The sequence below is a fragment of the Epargyreus clarus genome, unplaced genomic scaffold, assembly GCF_041222505.1.
Source record: "Epargyreus clarus isolate Ecla_fem2 unplaced genomic scaffold, WU_Ecla_fem_2.2 ptg000005l, whole genome shotgun sequence".
In the NCBI taxonomy this organism is placed as follows: domain Eukaryota; kingdom Metazoa; phylum Arthropoda; class Insecta; order Lepidoptera; family Hesperiidae; genus Epargyreus; species Epargyreus clarus.
In genome coordinates, this window is record NW_027332213.1 from 14,559,758 (window position 1) to 14,585,118 (window position 25,361).

Consider the following 25,361-nt stretch of genomic DNA (forward strand, 5'->3'; position numbering starts at 1 on the left):
AACAGTATCAAACCACCACTGTCCAATGTCCATGTGCTGGGCTCGGACTTCCAAAGGACCAATTTTGAAGTGACGTAGTAAATTTTTGCGTTTTATAAACCACCACACTGTCCAAATGTAATCTAATCAACTTCACACACATTTTAAAACGTTATGAAGAACTTCAAAGCATTTAGGCTTCTTTATTATTTACTTCTAGACCATTTACGTAAGCGATAATTCTTTTCTAAAACTCAAGTAACTTTGAACCAGTCTAGAGTAGAGTTTCTAGAAACTGTCTTGGATTCAACGTCCTACCCTCTACATAGCCAATATACGTCTACCACTATTAAACAAAACAGCTTACCCAAATACAAGATCACAACAACAAAACACTTCAGCATATTGAGATGATTCGTGCCCAAAATTCAACCGGCGAATGTGAGAAGAAAATTCCTAAAGTGTGAATCAAAACGAAAATAATACCTTGTTTAAAAAAATAACGTATTGTGTACGTCTTGTTGTTATATCCGCTCTCAATGACCCGGAACATTCTCATAGGTTTGTTTGAGAATTCGAATTGTATCGAGTACTGTACTGGTGACGAGCGCCCGCGTTCATGAAAATTTGCTGTGAACTCTTATTTTTTTGGATAATGGGAGTTACTCAAATATTTGAAGGTGGTAGAACCCCTTATGGTTCGACTCCGGCGGCACTACCGCCACACCTATTTCTACCTAATAACAGCAGTGTTAAGCGCTGCTGTGTTCCGGTTTGAAGGGTGTGGTAAGGGAAACACACTTTTCCGAGGCGTTCCAGCTTAGTCCTCAGGGGTAGCGGCGCATCTGTGGCCGACCTCAGGTAGGAATATCTAATCCTATCTGGGGTTGATTACAGATGTCCATGGGCGGGAGTAGCCACTTACAATCAGGTGGACTGTATGCTCGTTTGCTACTCCTATATTATAAAAAAAAATAATAATAAAGGTGAAATAACCCTGTATGATTAGACTCTAACGCCGGAAGCACTATACCGCCACACATTTTATTCTGCTTCATAAAATAAGGGTTAAACGTAATAAGGAAGACATTCATATCCGAGGCATTCCAACCTAGTCCTCAGGGATAGCATCGTATCTGTGGTCAACCTCATGTAGGAATCTTATCTGGGTCGATGAGAGTTGTCCATGAGCGGTAGTAGCTGCTGAATATAACATCAGATAGACAGCATGCACGTTTGCTGCTTTATTATTATAAAAAGGAACCATATTTCGCTGAAACCATATTAGTACCATATTTAGTTGAGCCAATTTTAGATTTATTCAATCTATGCCTGGATTATTAAAGGCAAAACATGGATAAATATCCTATGTATCTTCTACCTTATATTTTGTAGAAGTAACGCTGCTCAGTGAAGATGTCACCTTAATTGTATCCTCTAATCGTTAGTGACTAAAAGCTAACAGTTTAGCTCTTCCTGTACCGATTTCCTATGGCATTTCCTTTAAATTAGGAGTGAGTCTGTAAGGAAGAGTGACTTGATCTAAACTGGATAATGGCAGTTTACCAACTCGCTCGGCCCCTGCAGGAAACATGCAGGAAATCTAATCCGAAGGAAGTGTTGATAAGTCTAGATTCTAGACAATCACGCCTGACACCACCTCCTCTCAGCCAATTTGTTGTATATTTTTAGATCGGGTGATCTAATACCTTTTAGAATTAGGTGCAACATGATGCATCCGTCTGAAGGAAAAAATATTTGACCTATACCTATATTCACACGGTTAGACTTAAGCGGCATTATATAATAGAGAAACCTACGTCCGACAGTCCATGTTATTTATTTTCTTTAATTTTAAGATTTTGAGCAATTGTATTACATCATAGTGTTGTAACATAATTTTCAGGGCCAGCAGCCATGCATCTGTGGCTGCCTGCAGGACTTAATAACCACACCCTTCACATCTAAACACAGAGTTTAACACTGCTGTTATTAGGCAGGAATAGTGTGGTGGTGGTGCATTTGGAAGTCAATTATGTAAATAAACTTTTGCATCATTTAATCACATTATTATTCTAATAAGTACATTAGTCAAAAGATATAAAAAGTAATATTCATAGACTAATATATAGGTAATATTTATTCAGATAGGTATATCGATAAGAACAGACAGACTGACGCGCCGGCAAAATGGATAATTATTACGTGTGTTGATAAAAAAATAAATTATGACACTTCATTTGTAAGCTTCTAAACAATTTGAATAGCCAATATTAAAATATAGTGTTATCTACGATTTGGCTTAGGTATAAATAATAGATTAGGTACATTTTATTGTTAGATAATTTAGTCTGCAATTACGATAAACGGCAGATATGACGAAATTCATAACGAAATTGTTAAGAAATGTGTATATATAAAACAAAAAGAATTTAATGATTCGATATTAGTTGGTGCAAAACTATATCAATTCCTTTATGAATAAAGTTTAAGTTTATTAAACGATATTATCCTACGTCACGCTACGCAACGATTTTTCACTGCTTGATACAAGATGGCGCTACTTATTCCTAATTTTTTGTTCTTAATCATGGTGTCATGAGATTGGGAAGTTTTAAAATATCCTTCATTATCACCTATTTCTGATTAATACAACTGTGTAAAAGATTATTGTGATTGAAAGTAGTAATAAGTCAGCAGCAATTATGGTGTTCCAACTTTGTCCTAAGCGTTACCAATTACCAATTGGTAATAACTCGTGGAAGACACTCAACGTGTCACTCAACAATTTTTTTTAAGTGGAACCTAACGATAAAACAGACGTGAAACCTGATGGAAAGTAGTCAACGTTGCCGATGGACATTGCAACATCAGAGGAGTCGCATGAATCTCTGGCTTTGGAGAGTTATTTTTGCACCTTTTTAATAAGTATATTTTTTCCATACTTAGCTTATATATATGTTGAAATTATATTATAATTAGCAGGAAGGCGAAATTACGAGTCAAGGTGAAAGAGGGGAAGTAATAATATTATAATTGTTTATTAATTTAATTTATTGTTTGAATACATTATATTATTATATACAGGAATGGAACACAACCTTTACTTAATTATAAATACGTAATTAAACTAAAACTATACAATTTAATTACTATACTATTAATTTACATATAAATATACCTACTATTATTTATAACAAAACAAACTGACTAAATTTGGACATAAATAAATAACTGTGGTATCATTGTCAATCCATTACAGTCCCGCTGCTGGGCATGGATCTCCTCTTAGAGTCAGAGGGGTTGAGCGAAAGTACACAGCGCAGGCCAAGTGCGAATTGGTAGACTTTATCTTTGATATTTCTTTAAAATAACTTTCGGGCATGTAGGTTTTTTCACCGTTAGCGATAATTATCTTCTAATACGCACATAGCTTTGAAATATCAAAGGTGCATGCCTGGGTTCGTACCACGGACACAGAGGCCAAGTTTCAAACCATTCTATCTCTGCTTATTAACTACGCTATTTTATTAAACTAAGTTATATAATAACTTTCACATATGACATGTTCAATGGTGGGTTTGTCTGTATGTACAATCAATAGCAGATTACATTGTCGATTAGCTTAGGATAAATAATATAATTTACAAATTAAAACTAGTTTGTAATTTAACAAATGTTTTATATTTTTTGCGAAAGCGTCAAGAGCCAAATGAAGAATCAATGTAGATATGTAGACAGGAAATAAGTGAAATATCTTAGTGTGAATAGTTATTACAGTTATATAATATAAAGGTTCACAGCCGATTACGATTAGACCGAGAGATAGCGACGTAATGACTAACGTTGTAAATATTACTATTTTTATGTGCCTGCCTTAGAAGTAAAATTTTTTGAATTTATAAAATTTAGTCGTTTTCTTGTGACGGCCGTCTCAAGTCTGTCTGTTTGTATTCGTTATTCTTGGGAGACACATATCGCATTTTGGATGGACTTTCATGCGAAAAAGTGTTTTACAGATATCTTTTTAATCTAAAAGATAGGGTTCCCGAGTAACAATTATAAAACCAAAGCTGTTGGTTACAAATCAGAACAAAAATGTCACAACGCGACTATCTCTCGGACTATAATAGCAAATCTAATACAATAAATGTATTACAATCGTACACAATAAAGATTACTGCGATATTAAAAAATAATTTATAGTTACAATTAATGTCTTTCATAAAATATATCTTTGCACGTGTTTACAATCGTATTAGTATAATTATTTTACACATATTTAAATTGTTAACATGTTATGGACTAAAATAATATAAAGGATTGTTTGAATGCAAGGCATTTGGCAGTAAATGTATATTACATTCTCAAATTGCTAGCGAACGAAAACACGTTATGACGTCCATACTCCCTCCAAAGTTTTAGAGGAGACTCCAAGACTCTCCTCAATCGCATCTGCATCCTCCAGGTCACTTCTACCCGTGGACATCCGTAACCAACTTCATATGGAACTTCTGCCTGAAGCCGATCACAAATGCATGGATTCCTGAAGACTAAGATGGCCGCCTTTCAGTTTGTCGACATCCACGCCCTTCCACCGAAACGCAGAACTGCTTCATTAGAAATAGGTGTGACGGTAGTACCCCCCGGTATGACGTATGACTCTACCATCTTGCATTTAGGTCAATATAAAATTCATCTAGATACAATAATTGTACCTATGGTGAATTAAGACGAAATTGACAAAAAACATTTAAATACAAATACTTGTAATACATCATTACTAGCAAAATAACAATTAAATTCTAAAAATAAATATTTTAAACTAAAAGTCATGGTACATATATTTATAAAATATACGCGATTTGAAATAAAAATAATATAATATTTCAATTGTAAAGTTACATAGACTGTAAATAAAATTATATTTGAATTTGCAGTCAATAATATTTTATGTACTTAATTATCTTTAATTAAAAGTTAAAAATGTTATCTTATTTTTCGGAAACGGTCTTAATCATAAGCTTAATCCTACTTTCGTTTTAATACTTTGAGCGATAATTATAAAAATATCTATTTATAGAGCAATATCTGTGACGATATTATATATCGCTCGAATTAGGTACAACGGTATCTACAATATTATTATATACACTCCTTTGCAAAAAAAACGGGCGGGTTTGATTTTTTAACATTATTGGTAATAATTTAGTTCTTCAGAGGTTTTAATAGCCAAACTATGTTACTGGCACTTAATAAAGAGTCTGGGTATGAAAAAAAGTTCATTCCAAATTCAAAACTTTTGTTTTTTAAATTATTAATCCCTTTTTCATTTTGTGACACTTTTCGCGGGTTTGCGGTTAAAAGGTTATCAAGCAACTAAAAGTAACTTTTCGTTATTTTTAGTACAACAATTTATGTTTATCGCATAATTCTGCCTTATTGTGACTTAAAACAGATATCTTTGTGTCTATCGTAATGGCAGAAAAAGCAATGAGAGCTAGTAAAATTATAGCGCTGCTGGAAGAGGGGTGTAGCCAATGTTACGTCTCACAGCGGTTAAACGTGAGTCGTTCAACCGTACAAAGAACCTGGACTCGATACCAAGAGACAGGTTCCGTTCAGAGAAGGCAAGGTTCTGGGAGAAAACGTTGCACACAGCCGCGAGACGATCGCTTTTTAGTGACTCAGGCGCTGAGGAACCGCAAATGCAGTTACATAGACCTCAAAAGAAACCTTGAAGAGGTACGAGGAGCACAAGTTAGCCTATGGACTGTGAGGAGAAGACTTTTAGCTGCTGATATACGTAGTCGACGACCAGCGCGGGCCCCCAAGTTACTCCGTGAGCACCGGATTGCGCGGTTGAGGTTCGCTAGAAATTGCCTATCTTGGACACCAGGTAACTGGAGTAGCGTACTCTTCTCCGATGAGGCTCGAATTTGTCTGCATGGTGAGGACCGACGTCGGCGAGTGTTACGAAGACCAGGGGAACGCTATGCCGATGTGTGTTTTGAAGAAATCACCCCTTATGGTGGAGGGTCCGTTATGTTTTGGGCGGGCGTAACTTCCAACTATCGTACCGAGATAGTATTCATAGAAAATGGCTCACTAAATGCGCATAGGTACATAACAGAAATCCTTTCTCAAAATGCACAACCCGCACTGACTGTAATTGGTGAAGATGCCATTTACATGGACGATAATGCTCGGGCCCACCGTTCTGGCGACGTAGATGCTTATATGCAAGAGGTCGGTATTCGTCGTTTGGATTGGCCAGCGCGGAGCCCCGACCTTAACCCCATTGAGCATGTTTGGGACCTCCTAAAAAGGCGAGTACGATCTGTCCAACCACCTCCACAAAACATCAGAGAGCTTAAACGTGTAATCTCGACTGAGTGGGAACACATTCCACAGGACACCATCAAAAGCCTGGTGGGAAGCATGCCAAGACGATTACATGCCGTAATCGCTGCAAGAGGAGGTCATACTCGTTATTAATTTTTATTTTTTAATGTCTCTTTTATTAAAATACCATAAAAATACTCGTAGTCTTAATTTCATTATACCCATAAAAATGTCCATTTTAACACGGCTCTCTGTTTACATTGACTAAAACACCGATACCAGGATAAAAGTGTTAAAAAACTAGATTCTCATTGATAATAAGAAATTTCTAGTCATCCAAGCTAATGACATACTAAAAATATAATAATATTTACCCATAGAAAAGCTAAGGTAAAGTGTGTGTGTAAGGTGCCCGTTTTTTTTGCAAAGGAGTTTATTATACCGGATCTAACCGGTTTTGGGCCAACCTTGTCTAATGGTCAATTGATAATAGAATTAATTCTTATGAGTTATTGATAACTGTAGGCTTCATGATAATAATACGACTAGATGATTCGAAGCTTTTCTTACAGCTTTTTTTGGAAATGATAACAAAATTAACGTCAATGGTAAAATATTCAATCAATTCTAAAAAGAAAGAATAATGGAATATAAGCGAAGAAACTGGGGAAAACAATATCGATAGACTAAAAAAATATAAAGGGTACACTTTTGAAAGGTAAACTTGTTTCCAGGATTTTAAAAGGAGCCTGGTAATTCCACTAGAAAATTAAAAGTTTGGCACTGTATTTAAATAAATTGGCAAATTTAAAAAATCTGACTTCAATAGCTTCAATGCAATTGAATGTAATTTTGATAAGAAATACTAATAAAATCGACAAGAAGTTGGAAAACTATAGAAGGTTTCTCAAGATAAAATTCTAGTTCATTATCCAGACAGGTGGATGATAGCGAAAGACAAATCTCTTGTCAGCCTGTCTTACATACCTAGATAAATCTATTACAGACGTGTGCAAATTATCTGAAGTTCTCGATTTGTACATATGGTGTACGTGTATCATTTTGATAGCGAGCTTCGAGGCACGTGGGCTGATATCTCTTATCAACTAGAGTGTGATCACTATGACCATTAACATTTTCTTTTTCCTTTCTAAACTAACTAAAGTTCTAACAATTTACTCAGTTTTAGTGCATTCTCTTAGCTTATTTCCCATGAACTTTTTCTTGATATTGACAAGTATGCAGATGCCTTTGCTCAATGTGGCGGTGAAGAAGGTTTTTAGACTGAAGAGAGAGGCTAGGAGACTCAGGGAGTTGGGCATGACAATGCTAGAAGAAGACGGAGTGCTTCTGTAAACGATGCGGTTGTGTGGCCGCTGGAGACTTCTGTAGTTGTCGATTCCTCCAATATCTACCTTGCTGAAGAGTTTGAACTGTAACAAGGAATTAAAGTTAGTATAGGTTTTGTACATCTCATTTATTTAACTCTCATTTGAATGTCGAGAGCGTATAATATCGATTCCTTTTATTATTGGATAACTGAATTAAGTTTTTTTAAAGTAACATGACACAACATCGACTGGTATAGGAATTAGAATACTTCTATTTGAATTTAAACTATTTTCATAGGCTATTTGTGAGTACTTCTTATTTTTGTAACAAAAAAATCGGCACTCGTACAATCTCTAGCAAACTATTATACATGTGTCAAATTTAAGTAAATAACAAACAAAATTTATAATATGTGACGAAGTATATAAGTCGCTTTAATTACTTTTACTCGATAATGATAATTCGAAGCTTACTGATACCGTAAATTCTAATGATAAATATGCATTTTTTGATAATAGCCGACGAACAAAAAACGTGTTTATCGAAAATGTGATAATCGTTGATTTAAATGCATAAATCATTGATAATAATGCTAATGGGAATGGTACACAAGATTTAATTGCTGATATCACGAGTGCCGTATTATGTAAGTTAGATAATTGTTTAAATGAAGGTCAACGTAAATATACGTGAGTTTTTGGGGACGCAATGATTTAGTCATTAGTTTTTGTTAATTCGATAATTTGAAAAGGTGATGATGGATAGACTAACCCAGTTGAAATTTTAAGAGCAATGCAAAGCAAGCTTTTAAAATTTTGGGACCATAGGGAATGATGACATATAATACGGACGAACATGAAATACATGTAATGATAATATAATTAATCTTTTTGTAAAGGCACGCCCATTAATTACTTCAGGTCGTATTACTATTGTTTCGTCCCCTCCAGCCCCTCATAATCACGTGAGTTTGTTCCAAATTCGTATTTTAGTATAAAAACGGTTATCTGTGCATGATTTAGTTCGATTTATTTAACCATATTTGAGTAAAATTCTAAGCGTTGGTTCATTTGACCTAGTTTCCTCGCAATTTTCTTGAGGAAAAAATACGTGATATTTGCATTTGGATCAATCCCTCCCCCCACTCAATAATTAAGTGATGCCCCCTAATTTAAAATGCCATTATAAAAGAAAATTTGTTCAGTACAAATATTGTAGTAGGTACCTGAGTGTCAGAGATGGTCAGGGGTTTGTCCATGACGATCCAGGTGACCACTTCCTGGCAGAAGGGCGTGGTCAACGACCCGTGGTACGTGAAGTACGACTGAGGCTCCGGGCTGAAGAGTCGCCTGTTAAAAACAAAACCATGTTTAAGATAAAGAGTTACATGTGACAAGTATACAGAACTTTGCCGTTCTACTCCGGAGGCAAACCTCCAGTCTCCACATCTTTTTCTGTGTAATTATAGCAGTGGCAATAGCTGCTGTGTTACGGATGTGGTGTGGTTAGAGAGACATACTTATCCGAGACGTTCAGCCTAGTCCTGGGCAACGCACCCACCAGGTAGGAATCTAATCTTATTTGTGGTTGATTATTAATGTTCATGGTAGTAGTTACATATTACCTATCAGTTGAACTGCATGCTCGTTTGCTACTTCTATACCATAAAAAATGCCAGTAACAATAGATTACACATTGTTTTTTTATTTATAAGGCTCATTTAAGTTTTGAATAGAGAAATGTATTATTTTAAGATTTCTTGTTTTATACGGGTCCATAATTTAATAATTATGTAGTACAAGATAATTTCTGTGGCACTTATCGTATAGTTCCGATAGTCGGCTAATTCCTTTGAGTTTTATATTAGGAAACTATTTAGATTGATGTCTGGGTATGTGTATTATGATAACGATTGGAATAAATTTTTGAAGGTAAAAGTCGAAGAGTTGGATCAATACCAACGAATACGGGACTTATTTGAAAGATTATAAACTTTATCGAAGTCTAGACGGCATTATGATTCTCAAGATAGCTTTAAAACACGATAAGTCTGTTTTTGATGTCACGTCATATTTTCCAGGTAAGTGCCTACTTATATTTAATTTTTTGTGTAAGATGTCCTGAAAATTTGAAGATTTGGATTTTTTCAAGCGAATAAAATGTGGACGCCTTTTTAAGTCTCTTTATGACACCCTGAATCCCGTATGATGATAAATGGGGAACACAAAGATTTTACACCACTAGTTTACGAATTTCTTAAGTAATATTAAAAGCTAGAAGGTGATTAAAAGCTCTATTAGTATGAAGGTTTAATGTCAATGAATCAACTCCTAATTTTAAAATTAAATATGTTGCGAACATTATCAAGTTCATTAGATTCAATAGTAAGAGCCAATGCTCGCAGTAAATACTTGTAAGTGGGTATATCTCTTCCAGATTCAATATCATGTTCTAAAACCACCTAAATAAATCATATTTATAATCTTTACCCAATATGACAACCAATCGTCCGTCACATGTTCTTGGGTTTAAATCCAGTATCTTCTGTAGCATCAGATCGACATTAAAGGTATTAATTTGAAGATACTCACGATATATCAATTATCGAGGCGTCAACAAAGCCGTTTTCTCTTTCCACCAACTGCGGGATGACGGGAGCAAGTTCCCCGAGCGCAAACTCACTTTCTTCGTCTTCGCTGAACACCTGTATAGAAATCAAAATAAGTTCATATCTCTTTCGATCGATATGTGACTTCGATTAAAGTTTCCGGTGTTGTTCACTAAGCAGAAATTTAAATAAAGACTTATGGTACCAAATATGAAGCTATCAGTGTGGATGAGTTATTTTTTTATGTTTCATAATGATCTTTTAAGAATACCTTAGGAATATCAAGATACATGATGGTGATGCTTAAGGAAATGGTCACGTTGATTATGTGTGGGTTGGTAACTTCAACACACATAAGAGAAAAATATGGTTATTACGAATTATTACCATTGGAACATTGATTTTGTAGAAAAACGATTTTACGTGATTTGCTAAGAATATATCTACTTTTGAGTCAAAACTTTGTCGTATAGTTGAATATATGGATTTTTATAAATTTATAGTTGAATGTAATTCTTACCTGGCACATGACACCAATGACAGCTAGACCGTCGGGTCTCTTGAGCGCCTCATCCACCGTCAGACCAGTTTTTATGTGCACCATGTGGATCTCCATGGGATACCTTAGGCGAAAGGATACATAAAATAAATACGTGTATGATTACTTTAAGATTTAAGAATACTTAGTATCCAGGCCATAGATTAGTTATCCAGGCGTTCTAACCTTGTCTTCGGGGGTAGCAACGCATTTGTGGTCGACTTCAAGTAGGATCTTATATGGGGTAGATTACAGATTATATCCATAAGCTGTAGTAGTTACACACTATCAGGTAGGCTACATGCTCTTACTATATATTTGAAAGATTAAATTGTCTGTATGTGAATTTGAAATAACTGTAAACGGACTTTTACGTTAAGGTAGAGTAGGTAGATAAACAGAGGTAGAGAAGAATACTCGTACCCTAATTAATAAAGACGACTATTTACTCCAAAGAAGGTACAAATTGAAAAGTATTCGTAAAGCTGCACGCAGTATTCAAAATAAAGATTCCAAAAATATTCATAATTTGCTTTTTATAAAACAATAGGTTCTCAAACTTAAACTTGGAATATAGCTTCAGGATTAGTGAAGTGATTAAAAGATAATTGAAATTTCCGTTATCAGGCGATTTAAGTATAGGACATGAGTCACTGCTAATGCTGTCCATATTTAATATTTTTTTTTATCGGAAAAGATAAAATTATTAATGACAGTGACATTGACGAAAGTTAAGTGTGATTGACATCAATAATCATAAATCCATGTTATTTTATCAAATGTTTATGTCGAGGCTTCATTAACCTTTCAATTAACAGCTAAGCCCTTTCATACCCGTTTTATATAAATAATCTATCCATTTTGCTCACCAAACATCGATAATGGACATTGTCTAGTATGTTTAAATTTTCAAATTTCGTCTTTGGCACAATATTATCGTTAAGGGGCGTAAATAGTATCGTTTTACTAGCTTCCTGAATCATATTAAGCCATAATATTATCTAATACGCCATTTAATGAACTGGCTGACTGATGTTCAGGCCATTTATAAAATTACCTTGTGAGAAAATGTGAGAAAAAAGTGTGTTAGCTTAGACACACACGAGTTTACTCCTATACATCTATGTATATAATTATCATTCTACTTATATATATATATATGATTTCAAAGTGAAAGGTGTACAAAGTACGTTGTGCAGAAAAACAAAGATTTTTGAGCTAGCGTTATTTATTTCAGTCCTCATAAAATTTCAACATTGAGGGCCTTATAATCGATTTTTATACTCCTAAATAGATGAAATATATCTGACCAAAGCCTAATAGAATCAAGTCAAGTTTGAATTGGTGGCTCATAAGGCATTGCCGCGCTCAGATGCCTTTTATATTTTCAACATAACCTAACCTAACCAATCCAACATAACCTAACCAATCCTGAATCGCTATAAGCTAGGCTATATAAAACACTTTAAAAAGCTGTAATAAATCTTATAAAGTGGATGAATGGATGTCTTTGTGTTAGAATAAAACAACCTCTTCCCAATAAATGCAAAACACATTTGATTTAAGTAACTCATGGTATGTCACAATAAGAAAAATCGGATAGTTAGGTGCCAACTTATAATAAAAAATGTCTATTGGATTGTTTTGCCTACGATTTCGTGTTGGGCTGGTTATTATGCATAGCGCAGATCTAAGTGTGATCATAATAACAGTGGTGTGAAGTGTTTATAAGTATCCAGGCATTATAATAATTGTATAGTGTTTAGCAACAAACGCATGTAATTATTAAAACCATAAATATAACCCATGCATGTATTATATGACGACTAATGAAAGTAGAAAATAGGAATATATTAAAGTAAATTGTTAAGTGAACTTACAATTGCCCATTTAAAAATCAATTTTAACCAAAGCTCAAAATTTTACCATTTTTTTTCTACGAACTATAGTAGATAAAAATTGGCCTAAAAACGTAGTTAATTCATTCCTATGAACGTTGGATGAAAGCATTGGTAGGCCTATGTACACGCATGACAATTAAAAAAGCAAGGGGTATGAAGACAATCAACTCATAGCCTATCAGGGTGGACCATACTGTAAAAATATATTATTAGGCCCAATCCCTTCTCACTGGAGAGGTTCCATGTCCAACAGTGGGAGAGTACTTACTTCATTCCATCGATAGCGTGTTCTGAGAGCCAGTGCAAGTGGAACTGCAGGAAGCTGTAGTTGCCTCGCAGCGGACCGCCGGACACCACCGGCATCGGGATGTCTTCCACTATCGTCCATTTTACTGTACAGAGGATATTCATAATTATTTTTCTCTCTTGTTTTAGTGTTTTTAAAGATGCTCTACCAATAGATACTCAGTAAAAATTCTAGAGTTCATCTATTTAAGAGATAGAGCCCTGTGTCAGACAGGCGGACAGCGGAGGCTTAGTAGAAATGTTCCGTTTTACCCTTTTGGGTACAGAACTTTAATAACATGCCATGTGAAGGTGTGTCAGCCGTTTATATATTCTCCTATACAATGTAAAATGTACTTATTATTACCTACGGTACTACACCCTCGCCGGAATTTTATTGTGTCTAGCGACACGAAATAAATATATTTTTCTAATGTCTAAGTATTTGTTTTTTTTTTTAAATAGCGGAAAAGCGTAGCGAAATATCAAAGTCTTTGTAGACAATATTTTTTTAGTAAAATCCTATATAAAAACAGTTCTTATATTTTTTTGTGATGTTATTTTCGCCGTTGGTAAATTAGATGTTGTTGCTGCAATCATTTTGAAACTTTCACTATGCCCCGTAATCTTGCAGGACAGTTACTTCACGCGGAAAATTATCTTTAAAATTAAATTCTTAATTATGACAATTATGAAAGAAAACGTAACAAAATCTAGCAAGTGAATGTTGTAAGCATTTCAAATTAATCCTCTGGTTTAGTTCATCTTTAGCCGACGTCAGGACACGATTTCATATTTCATTTATCGAGTTAGTTTCAAGAGTTAGTTACTTAGTTTAGTTAGTTACTTGAGAAGGTTTTATCAGTTTATTTTTTTGATTAATTAAGTAAATAAAAAAATAGTCGATAACCTATTACTGTCCCAATGCAGGGCTCGGGTTTCCTGGTAAAGTGGGAGTTGGTTAGAAGGATTTCACACATTTTTGCGAATTTTTTTTCAAAGAAATAAATTTTGAAAATTCGATTCTAGGGCCCCTGATTGTATGGTCGAATCATTAGCCTATCAATAAAAGAATAATAAGTAAATAAAATAAAATTGTCAGTCTGTAATTCGAATTTCTGCCGTATTCTATGGTCTTGTACAGATTAACTCATTTAAAAAAAAATTGTGTACTTTTCTCACAACTTCTTGAACGCATCACAACTCAATCTTTTCAATCGATCAAATTAGCACTTGTAAACGAAATACGTCAAGCATTTGTTATCTGTGAAATATTTTTTATCTGTACTCTGTGACAGTAGTTCCAGCGGGAATTTACGGTTGTTGATACATTGATAAAACTTGTTTGTTTAAATTTGATTGTAAGATATGCGATATTATTTCTTAACAAAAGACTAACCTCACCTAATATAAAGGTAAAGATGGTAGAGAAATGTAAATACATAAACTTTATAGGTAGCTAACCATCCTGTTGTTATTTTGATTAAAAGCGAAATAAAATGCAATCCACCGGACGGTACGAGTATGTGTTAACTGCTATAGACCGCGCCAAACTGCTAGTCCGCTCTCAAGTTGTTGCGAAAAGGTGTAGTCATACAATTTGCTATGACAACGCGATTCATTTCTGTATTCAGAGCGGACAAGCAGTTTTACGCGGACTATACCAATCTCGGAACAATACTTAGGTTATTGTTCCGAGATACCAATGCTGCTACAATAACATCTGTAACTGACAGTGGCAGCTCTACCTAGTGGATCTGAGATGTGTTGCCGCTGCTAAGACGGTCGCCTCATAATATCTAAGTTAACAGGCATATAAGAAATAATGGTTGTTTTATACCCTTTCACCGACACGCAAGAACTTCACGCTAGAAAAGGTATAGCGTTGGTACCTTTTCGGTAAAATAATACTTGCTCTATCTACTGTGCTACCCTTATTCTCTATTTATGTGGTACCAACCAATTAACTTGTGCTTTACGAGATTTGTTGTTCTTGCAATGATCCTTTTAAATATGTGTAAGGTTTCTTATTAACTCATAGATTAGTAAACATTACTTACTCAAATCAAATCAATCAAATCAAATCAAATCATTTATTTTGCTTAATATAGGTATACAGGTATGTATATATACAGGTATACTCCTAACAAGAAAATGTACCCAGTTTTGAGAATTGAAATAGTTGCGTAAAAAAGTTTTGCCACGTCTCCGTGCTAAAATGTCCCTAAAATACTTGAAATAATAATCTAATTATTACGTAAATTACGCTGTATTAGTTATTTATTCGTAAATTTTCTCTAAAAATGTTTTTATTTGTCAAGAATTCAAAAAAAGAACTTACTAAAATAAGCCGTTTGTGGCTTCATTCAATTTCAAGGCGGCGAAGTATCTGTACTAATCTATGTATTAACTACAAGATTTTGCCTTACACATTGAAATAAGGTTGAAAATGGCAGTTACTTTAAAATATGTTTAAATTGTCTCTGGTTACATAACATTAATTGAATAAGCTCATTACGAACAAAAAGCCGACAAGTATAAAATGAAAAAAAAAATCATGCTCATTTTTCTTATTTAAAAAAAAAACATAATGCAGTGTAATGGTTACTAGTAAAAGTAGAGCGATAAAAGCAAAACAATCGTGATAGGAACTCGTGACGTTTCAAGTGTGGAACAGGCTAGATAAATATTCGCAAACAGATTATCCTGTAGATTTGCATGGCACATGCCAAATCTCACTGATACCAGTATCTCGATAAGGGAGATAATGTCTCGCGATTCTTGATGCACTCAGGTGGGTCGGTCACGGGATTATTGGTTTTTTGTTTTGCTTCTTACATTTTTTTACCTACCAGAGACAATTATAGCACTATTTCTTTATTTACTAAATAACAGCAAAATTAGTTTTCGATTTTTTTCAAATTTACTTTGATTTTTAAAATGATTTATCGACTAAACAGTTTTTAAAGGGAGAACACCAAAAACTGAATACACTTTTTATTTCTTTTCTGACAACTCTGTTTCATTTTCGATTAGCCCCTTTGGTTTATCTCGTCATCTCTCAAAAAAAAAAAATATGTTCGGTACACGTCATCATCGGCATACGTCTTTTCTTTGGTTTATTTCTTATATCCTGTTTGGTTTACAGGAATGAAACGAACGTAAAGAAATTATGTTCAAGGTAATTTTAAAAATTTAAAAAATGTGTACACCATGATTTCGCAAAGTCGCTTTAAATTTCGCTTTAAACTATACACATATTGGTGGGTCCAAAAAGGCCCGCCACGAACCGGCAGATAGGTAATAGGCACAATTTGATCCGCCGTCGCTCCTGATAAAATATTATAAGCGTCGCTCGATTCACGTAAAATTTTGACTGCCATAGGCTATTTTTAAAGCCTTCGGGTTTTTGTTTTATAATAATATCTTTAAAACTTACACGTATGTCCATTATTTTCGCCGGTAGCATTAACGCTGTTGTAGCCGCGGAAGACCAGGGGGCCTCTCAAGTGGACGCCGTCCTTGTCGTAGATGGCCGATCGGGTCATGATGTTGATGGGTGACTGCTTGAGACCTGTCCGGCACTCGCCAGGCCATTGGGTTTCATCTGTTTACAAATGAGAAATTTCTTAGTAGGTAGTTATAAAGGACTCTATGTGTTTCAACTCAGGCGGCACCGCTGCCACACCTATTTCCACTAAATAACAGCAGTCTTAAGAACTTCTGTCTAGTTTGAAGGGTGTGGTAATAAAGTTATACTTTTCTAAGGCGATCAAACTTAGTCTTCAGGGGTAGCGGCGCATTTGTGACTGACCTTAGGTAGGAATCTTAAGTTTTTTTGAGGTTGATTCCAGATGTGCATGGGCGGCAGTAGCCACCTACCATCAGATGGTCTAAGTGCTCGTCAGCTACTACAGCTAAAATTATGACACAACCCACAGCTGTAAAAAATTTGTACGAAAAACAAACGATTTTATTTGCCTCTACCCGTGTCTGGTACGTTTATTGCCTGTAGATATGAATGCTTAATGCGTTTAATTATTACATAGTCATTTAGTTGTGTAACTGCGATAGTAAATCGGCGATTCCCTGCGGGTTACAGCAATTACTGTGCTGAAGGTCAGTGGTTCCCGAAGTTCAAGGTTGGTAGACCTCTTCCTGCTCTTAGGCGGGGATTGAAATAAATTGTAAAACAATTGGATTAAATTGTTAGTCAGCATCGCTAGATTAGAGCCATTACTAGTGTCCTAATGTCATCAACTATTTCTGTTACACTGCTGGGAACGGGTTTTCTCTCAGAATGAGATGCATTAGGCCATAGTCCACCGCGCTGGTCGAGTTCAGTTTGGTAGACTTCACATAACTTTGAGAGCCTCTTCTAAGATTTCACTGGTTTGAAGGGTATGGTAAATCAATACTCTCCTTTATATGTCTCTACATATACGCAACGCAACGTGGCCATTTTCAGTAAGGACTCTTCTTATCTCGGGTTGACTACACATTTCCATGGACTGCACGAATGTTTACTACTTTTTTTTAAAATATATTACTCTAAGGCTACACTATAATCTCATAGCCTTGCAATCGATCAGGCCAAGACCTACAACTATAGAACACAGTTATGGGCAAGTTCATTCATAGGCTCTCATTCATAGTGGCGATGTACTCGTACGTAGCAAGCATGTGTGGTACTACATATGCCACATTTTATGTACATGTAGGAATCATATGGGTACAAATGAATACTTACAGTCGTATGACCATTCCGCCCCGCTGCCAAAGCCTGCAACAACATGAAATTTTATTAAAATACATATACATAAAGGCAGTGATAGCCTAGTGGTTAAGAAACTCGGACTCTCGATCGAGGGGTCCGAGGTTCAAATCCCAGGCACGCACCTCTGATTTTTCAAAGTTATGTGCGTATTAGAAATTAATTATCACTTGCTAAACGGTGAAGAAAAACATCGTGAGGAACCTGCATACCTGTGAGATTTATTAAAAAAAAAATCTCAAAAGTATGTGAAGTCTACCAATACGCACTAGGCCAGCACGGTGGACTATGGCCTAATCCTTCTCATTATGAGAGGAGACCCGTGCCCAGCAGTGGGATGTTAATGGGTTGATGATGATGATGACTCGTATACAAGGTTTTCTGTTCATTGGTTCATATGATTAAATTACCTACATTATATTATCTCTACAAAGCTAACTACTATATTAATTTAAAATCGGTTATTGGGTTCAGTGTATTGATAATAAAGTTTTACTTAAATTTACAAAAAAATATAACAAGTAGGTAATATTGAAATTCTAGATACTTAAAAATCAAGTACACGCGTTTATAGGTATAAAGATAATTTACTGCACTAAAACAAATAATTAACTTTGAATAAAATAAAAATGAACCAACAAATGAATTAGAATTCAAGTTTGTTTAAATTAATTAATTAATTCCTCATTGCATAACAGCGATTCAGGGCCGGATTTAAGGGAGGGCAACCGGTGCGGCCGCCCCGGAGCCTCCACAATAGAGGGGCCCCTACAATAGAGACGTCGGATTTTTTTTTTAATTCCGACTATTAAACACTAGTAAGTAGTAGTAGTTCCTTTGATATTTTTTTCGCTGTTTTACCTTACCTACAGTACTTTGTACAAACACGAATACTAGAAGAATCTACCTGTGTTTCACAATAAAATATTTATTGAAAAACTCAACTGAAAAAAATTGTTAATTTTATTCGGAAAATAATTTGGGGCCAGGGGGCCTCCACTCCTTTGCCCCAAGGCCTCTAGACCTCTAAATCCGGCCCTGCAGCGATGCGATATTAAAATATGAATGAATAAACGACTATAAAGTTAAAAGGCGTTAAATCTTTTGCGTAATCCATACACAGATAGATACCTATGCTTGTGGTTATTGAGCGTAACAGTTGTTTCCAATTTTATTAATAAGTAGCCATGCCCTGCGGTTTTACCCGCGTTTCAAGTGTAAAATACTTGGGGGATATCATGGTGGTTTTATTTTGACATAACCCTATTTTTTTTCCTAACGACTGTGCTAGAACGGAAAAGTATGTGTCCCTTACCACACCCTTCAAACCAGAACACAACAGCGCTTTTCACTGCTGTTATTAGGCAGAAATAGATGTGGCGGTGATGTCGCCGGAGTCGAACCACAAAGTGTTCTACCACCTTCAAAATTAAAGTAATCTAAATCACTCCTTATAGCATTATCAAATTGTTTGTTTTTATAATTAGTAAAATACAAAGCTCTGTTTACGTATAAAAATCCTGTAAAAATGCAACTATATATTTTTCAAGAAAATTTATAATAATTGGATCTTTTTAAGTTTTGCGCACATAAATATGATATTCGAAATTTTAATTTATGCTTAAAAATTCCCATTGTATTCATATACCACCATTGATTTGTAAATACTTTGAAATATCATAAATTTATTATCAAATATTTAAATATTTTTTATGTGATACAAAGTTCATGGGTTTTCTATGAATCCAATACATTAAATTATATTTCATTACTAATATTAAATCATTATTATATTTTCATGGAAAATACTAAAATTAACATAAATATGCATATGCTACCAAAGTCAATGGGATAGATATGTATCTACAACATCATTTATTTAACTAATTAGTTGACCTACTTTTAATACTTGTTTTAACAATAATCTAGATAGACAAAATAATCGAGTTTTAACTCTTAAGTACAGCAAAAACCGGTTTTAACAACGTAAAAGGGATTAAATGTTTAGGATGTTACATCCAATAGTCATTATTAGCAATTACTTATAAGTTGTTACTTTGTTTCAATAAACAATTCATTTGTATAGGAAATTTGTATTTATCTGTTTTTTGCCATTTCAAACATCTTTTTTGCTACATAGTGACGAATAATGCGCGATCACTCAAAAAGATACACACTGTATGGCCTGTCAAATATTACCTGTCAACTGTCATATGTCAAGTGGTGAAAAAGTGGGAAAATGTGTAAGTTATAGTCCAATTCATAATTAGGTGTCCAAAATGTAAACAAAGGTGTTGACCTATCAAGAAAATACGTTTCAAATGCTTGTTTCTTATTTTTGACGATATTAAAGTAATAAAATAATTATCTAAATAAATTAAGATTTATTCACATTTTCCAATATGTATATTACCTCAATTTCGTTCCATACAGTAATAATAATAAAAATAAGGTTTATGCTAGATAAATTAAAATGTGATAATGGTAACACAATTGGGATCCAAAACATTTTTTGTGCCGCCATTTATAAGTTTTGTTTCAGTTTTTTGTTGAGTTTGTTAAAGTTTTTTATTCTTGTTATTTTGTAGGGGTTGCAATATCTGTAATTGTATTTTGACAATGACATTTCTTTGTTTACATTTTGGACACCTAATTATGAATCAAACTATATTAATAAGATAAACTGTTCCTATGTCGTTTATAACCTAGGTATAACCGATATAAAATGGTATTTTATTGAAAAATTATGATTACATGACCTATCTGTCGCTTTTACTCATATTTCGGGTTTATCGGATGTTCTTATAATATATCCAATGTTTTTTCTATCAAAGGTCGACATTTGACAATTTTTTTATACTAGAACTTGTCAAATTTCTATCTTTGGTTAATAAACATTGGGTAGATTGATTATTAATAACGGGCGTTATAAATTGTAACGGAACGACTTATAACCGATATCGTTGTAACTGATTTCATTATAGAAAGAAATTAACCACAACTTTAAAATACGCAATATATTTTAATTGTTTTCAAAGTAATTAAATAACTCTTCAAACTGAAGTATTTAAAATTGTAATAATTCCGTTTATGAGCATCCTTGATGCATAACTGATAAAGATATTAAATAATTCGTACGGTGAAGGCACTTAAACTAATGTGAATCATAAGTGCGTACATATTTAAACTGCTTACTTTGTAGGTACATACTGAACAGCGATATTTTTTTTGTATATCTTATAGAAGTAGCAACTGAGTAGATATGTCGTTGACCTGATGGTTTGAGGCCGACTACAAACGCGTTGCTACCCCTGAGGCTTAGAACGTAGGTTACTATACTCTTTGGTTAGAACGCTCAATACAAGTGTGTTCCTTACCATACCCTTGAAATATCGCACCACTATACATTGTTTGTGAAGGAATCAATAATACACTTATTGCTCCTTTTTAAAACCTTGTTCTAGCCTCCGAATTTGAACTACATAGGGTTCTATTGCTAGATAGAGATATTCCTGCCTGAGCTCGGCCACAGATTACGGCTTACCCTGAGAACTAAGCTGGAACGCCTCAGAAAAGTATGTCTCCCTTAGCACACCCTTCAAAACGGAACACAGCAGCGCCTAACATTGCTGTTATTAGGCAGAAATAGGTGTGGCGGTGGTGCCGCCGGAGTCGAACCGCAAAGGGTTCTACCACCTTCAAATTCAAGTGATAGTTAATTTCTGATACACACTTGAAAAATCAGAGCTGCGTAACTGGGGTTCGAACCTTGGATCCTCCCATCGACCTATCACTTACGTATGCCTGCCTCCACCATATTTAACTGTTACATAAATCTTGTTTAGCCATTTAACTAAGGCGCTAAGTTGTCAGTTAGTTACTGTCAACTGTGGAAAAGTTTTAGTACAGTTTGTAGCTAAATATTTTTATTCTTATCAGAGACGTCATGTTGTCGTAAATATTAAACTGTGTAAATCTTGCTTTTGTTTCATTGTTTTAATTTGTAATTAATTTGTGGGCGTGCTAATGCATTATCAAGGTCTTATTTGTGGATTTAGCCACGCTTTTTTTAGCTTAACCTGTATGTATGTAACTGAATCTTTGAACTCGATTTTTACCCACTTTGAACGGCCCGATTAATTTAAAATTTTGAACAATTATAAAGAACCGATGACAATACACGATTTTAATATTTTTTTCCCATTCTCTTAATTAGGATTGTCAGAAATCAGGATTAACGATTTACCTTGTTACGGTATATACCGATGTTACCTTTAGCGTGGTTTTAAGTTTTTAAACTATAATAATTTATCTTTACTTGGACATCGTTCGACTTTACTTTTGGCTGTAGTCGAGGATTTTGAAACTTCAAAATCTATTGTCATTATATTCATATAATATATTTAAGTATTTTAAGTCCATTATTGGACATAGACCTCTCCTAGATAGAAGTCCCTAGAATAAAGGTGCAGATGGATAATTAAAAAAACAATATGCGAAACAAGAAAAATATATATATTAAAATGTGCAAAATTTTCTTTTAATGTATTTCAAATGATTTTCTTATCAGCTTTAAATTGAGTTTATTTTATTGGTATGATTACAAGAGTAGAATATATATTCAATCGATTACCTTCAAATCCTGACAAGTCTATTTAATTAGTCCTCATTGAAAATAAAATGATCGACATTGTAATAGTAATTTCCTGTACATCTATCAAATATTACTTAGATTAAAACAATTTAGTGATTAGAAAAGTAATTAGAGACTTTGCAGATATACCTTATCGATATTAGATGCATTGATTTCCTTGAGTTTATTATTAGAATGTATCTATAACATTTTGTTGTGTAAGTATAGATAACATATTGGTTGGTATATTAATTGTTAATACCTTTACAATTGTGTTATCACTAATAATTATAGAATTAGGCGGCTATTTATAAAATTAGTTTTGTATTAGGTATGTCTTTTTGGGGCATTCATTATTTTTAGGGTTCCGTATTGAAAGTGAAAAGGGAAACTCCATTACTTAGCTTCCGCTGTCTCTCTGTCACAGGGCTCTATCTATTGAACCGTAATAGATAGACTTTAAATAAGATATTATTTCTTTCTTTTACAATACTATATATTGATATTACTGTTTTATATACCTGCAATATACTATTACTTCTGATATATGACTTACGACATGATGATTTGATTACATATTATCAATTTATATAATATTAGCTGACCCGGCAAACCTTGTGTTGCCATATAAATAAAAAAATGTTAAGGGTTGCCTTATCACTTAGGGGTATGAAAAATAGATAGTAGCCGATTCCAAGACCTACTGAATATGCATATAAAATTTGGTGAAAATCGGTAAATCCGTTTCGGAGGAGTACGGTAACTAACATTATGACACGAGAATTTTATATATAAGATAGACTTACGGACTGTTTCGCGCGGCACCAACCATTTTAGGAAACTAAGAAGATATATGTATGTATGTTTGAAGTATGAAATATTATTGAAGTTAAATACTTTACATCAAGCGGAAGAAAATTGAAAATAAAGAGCACACATTTGGGTGCAATTGGTTTCAGCTAAAGCTAAACATATAGACAGAAACTTTAGCAAGTGATAATTAATTTCTAATACGCACATAATTTCGAAAAATCAGAAGCGTGTGCCTGGGATTTGAACCTCGGACCCCCTCGATCGAGAGGCCGAGTTTCTTAACCACTAGGCTATCACTGCCGTGAAATGTAATATAGGTAAGTATGTATAAGTATATGTATGTATATATCATTTTTATCAGGCCCTGAAGTCCAAACGGCTTGACAGATTTTAACATATAATATGTCGTTCTTATATATTCATCTATTCATTATTCTATATATTCATCTTAATTGTGGGAGTGACAGGCTATCTTGTATTTTGGGAACTCTGTTTTTTTATTAATTTTATTTACTAGTTTCTAACATGTACTTTTATGAATGTGCATGTGTGTTGACGTGTACATTGTATAGTGAAAATTTGTGTAAGATTGAGCTACTTTCCTAATAGACGTTTCCGGTGTAGACGACATTCGCCCAATTGGTGTCTAGAGCCGGTGGTTCAGATATCACCTATGTCATATTGTCCGGAATATTCGCTACTGAGTTTTTTACTAAGTACCTTATTCTAATGTGAACCCATAGATTAGTAAAGATTACTCACTCCTAACAAGAAAATGTACCCAGTTTTGAGAATTGAAATAGTTGCGTAAAAAAGTTTTGCCACGTCTCCGTGCTAAAATGTGCCTAAAATATTTTTAAATAATTATTTATTTATTATGTAAATTACGCAGAATTAGTTATTTATTCGTAATTTTTTTCTAAAAATGTTTTTATTTGTCAAGAATTCAAAAAAAGAACTTACTAATAAGCCTTTTGTGGCTTCATTCAATTTCAAGGCGGGGAAGTATCTTTACTAATCTATGTGTGAACCAGTGAATTAATTGTACTAAATTCTACTTTTGAAACCATTATTTCAAAGTATAGGGCGAATTTATATCCTGTATTAAAATTAACATATTATTATAATTGTTATCATTATATTCATAAAGTATGATTGAATAGGGTTTAATTTGAATCACTGTTAAATATAATAGTTATAGATATGAAATAGATGTGTACAATTTCTTTGAAATCATTGGATTTACAATAAAGTTGTGAGACAAAAAATAAATATGAGTAATTCTGATTAGCTAATTATCTAAGTACCTAAGTACTATATTATTATCAGAGAATAAAAAAAAGATTTAGAATCAAGCAATATAATTGCATTACAATAATAAATATAAATAAATTAAAAAAATACTTATGGAGTTTTACTGTAGCGCAATTTTTTAGTTTGAAGTAGATCTTATTTGCAAATGACATCAATAATTGAAAATATTTAGTTTAAATTACCTTTTAGCGTTTATCGATATTATTCTATTCAATTAATATTATCAATATTATATTAAATACTATCACTATACAAATATAAATAATTAATATAATACTATTAAAATATAATAACTGTAAACTTACCTATTACGGCAAGCAAGAAAACGACACCAAAAATTTTCATTTTCATTTTTTTTAAATAGTTTTTATTTAATTAACAGTTGCAATTTTTCAAAATTTAACATTCACAGTCACAAGTCCCGACGACAACTGACGCGGAACTAAGTTGATGTAAGTTTATATACATTTTATTAAGTTTTTGATAATGTTTATATTTATTTCGCACGACGCGTGCCGCCGTATGCGTGACACTGCACCGCCGGTGATATGTCTAGTTGACGCGATAAGCAAGGTGATCTGACACACGGACAGCTAGAATGGTCAATTAATTCTTATAAAAAATAAAAATAAGCGTTTTAGGAAAGTATGTTTCGTATTCTTCTCAGAAAACCCATTCGTTTGAAGGTGGTAGAACCCTTTGTGGTTCGACTCCGGCGGCACCACCGCCACACCTATTTCTGCCTAATAACAGCAGTGTTAGGCGCTGCTGTGTTCCGTTTTGAAGGGTGTGGTAAGGGAGACATACTTTTCCGAGGCGTTCCAGCATAGTCCTCTGGG

General features: G+C 34.0%; 1 protein-coding gene across 1 annotated transcript in view; it reads right to left on the reverse strand.

The window, feature by feature from the left end:
• The window catches only part of LOC140757864 (uncharacterized), a 31,668-nt gene extending 6,605 nt beyond the window's left edge, over positions 1 to 25,063 (reverse strand). Inside the window, exons 1-9 of the mRNA XM_073093735.1 lie at positions 24,828 to 25,063; positions 17,739 to 17,771; positions 16,428 to 16,595; positions 12,972 to 13,095; positions 10,785 to 10,887; positions 10,248 to 10,360; positions 8,882 to 9,005; positions 7,504 to 7,757; positions 347 to 405 (exon numbers count right to left, since the gene is read on the reverse strand). Of these exons, the coding sequence (XP_072949836.1) occupies positions 347 to 405; positions 7,504 to 7,757; positions 8,882 to 9,005; positions 10,248 to 10,360; positions 10,785 to 10,887; positions 12,972 to 13,095; positions 16,428 to 16,595; positions 17,739 to 17,771; positions 24,828 to 24,873 (1,024 nt within the window). The 5' untranslated portion in view covers positions 24,874 to 25,063. The remainder of the gene's footprint in view (positions 1 to 346; positions 406 to 7,503; positions 7,758 to 8,881; positions 9,006 to 10,247; positions 10,361 to 10,784; positions 10,888 to 12,971; positions 13,096 to 16,427; positions 16,596 to 17,738; positions 17,772 to 24,827) is intronic.
• Between the last annotated feature and the right edge of the window lie 298 nt (positions 25,064 to 25,361).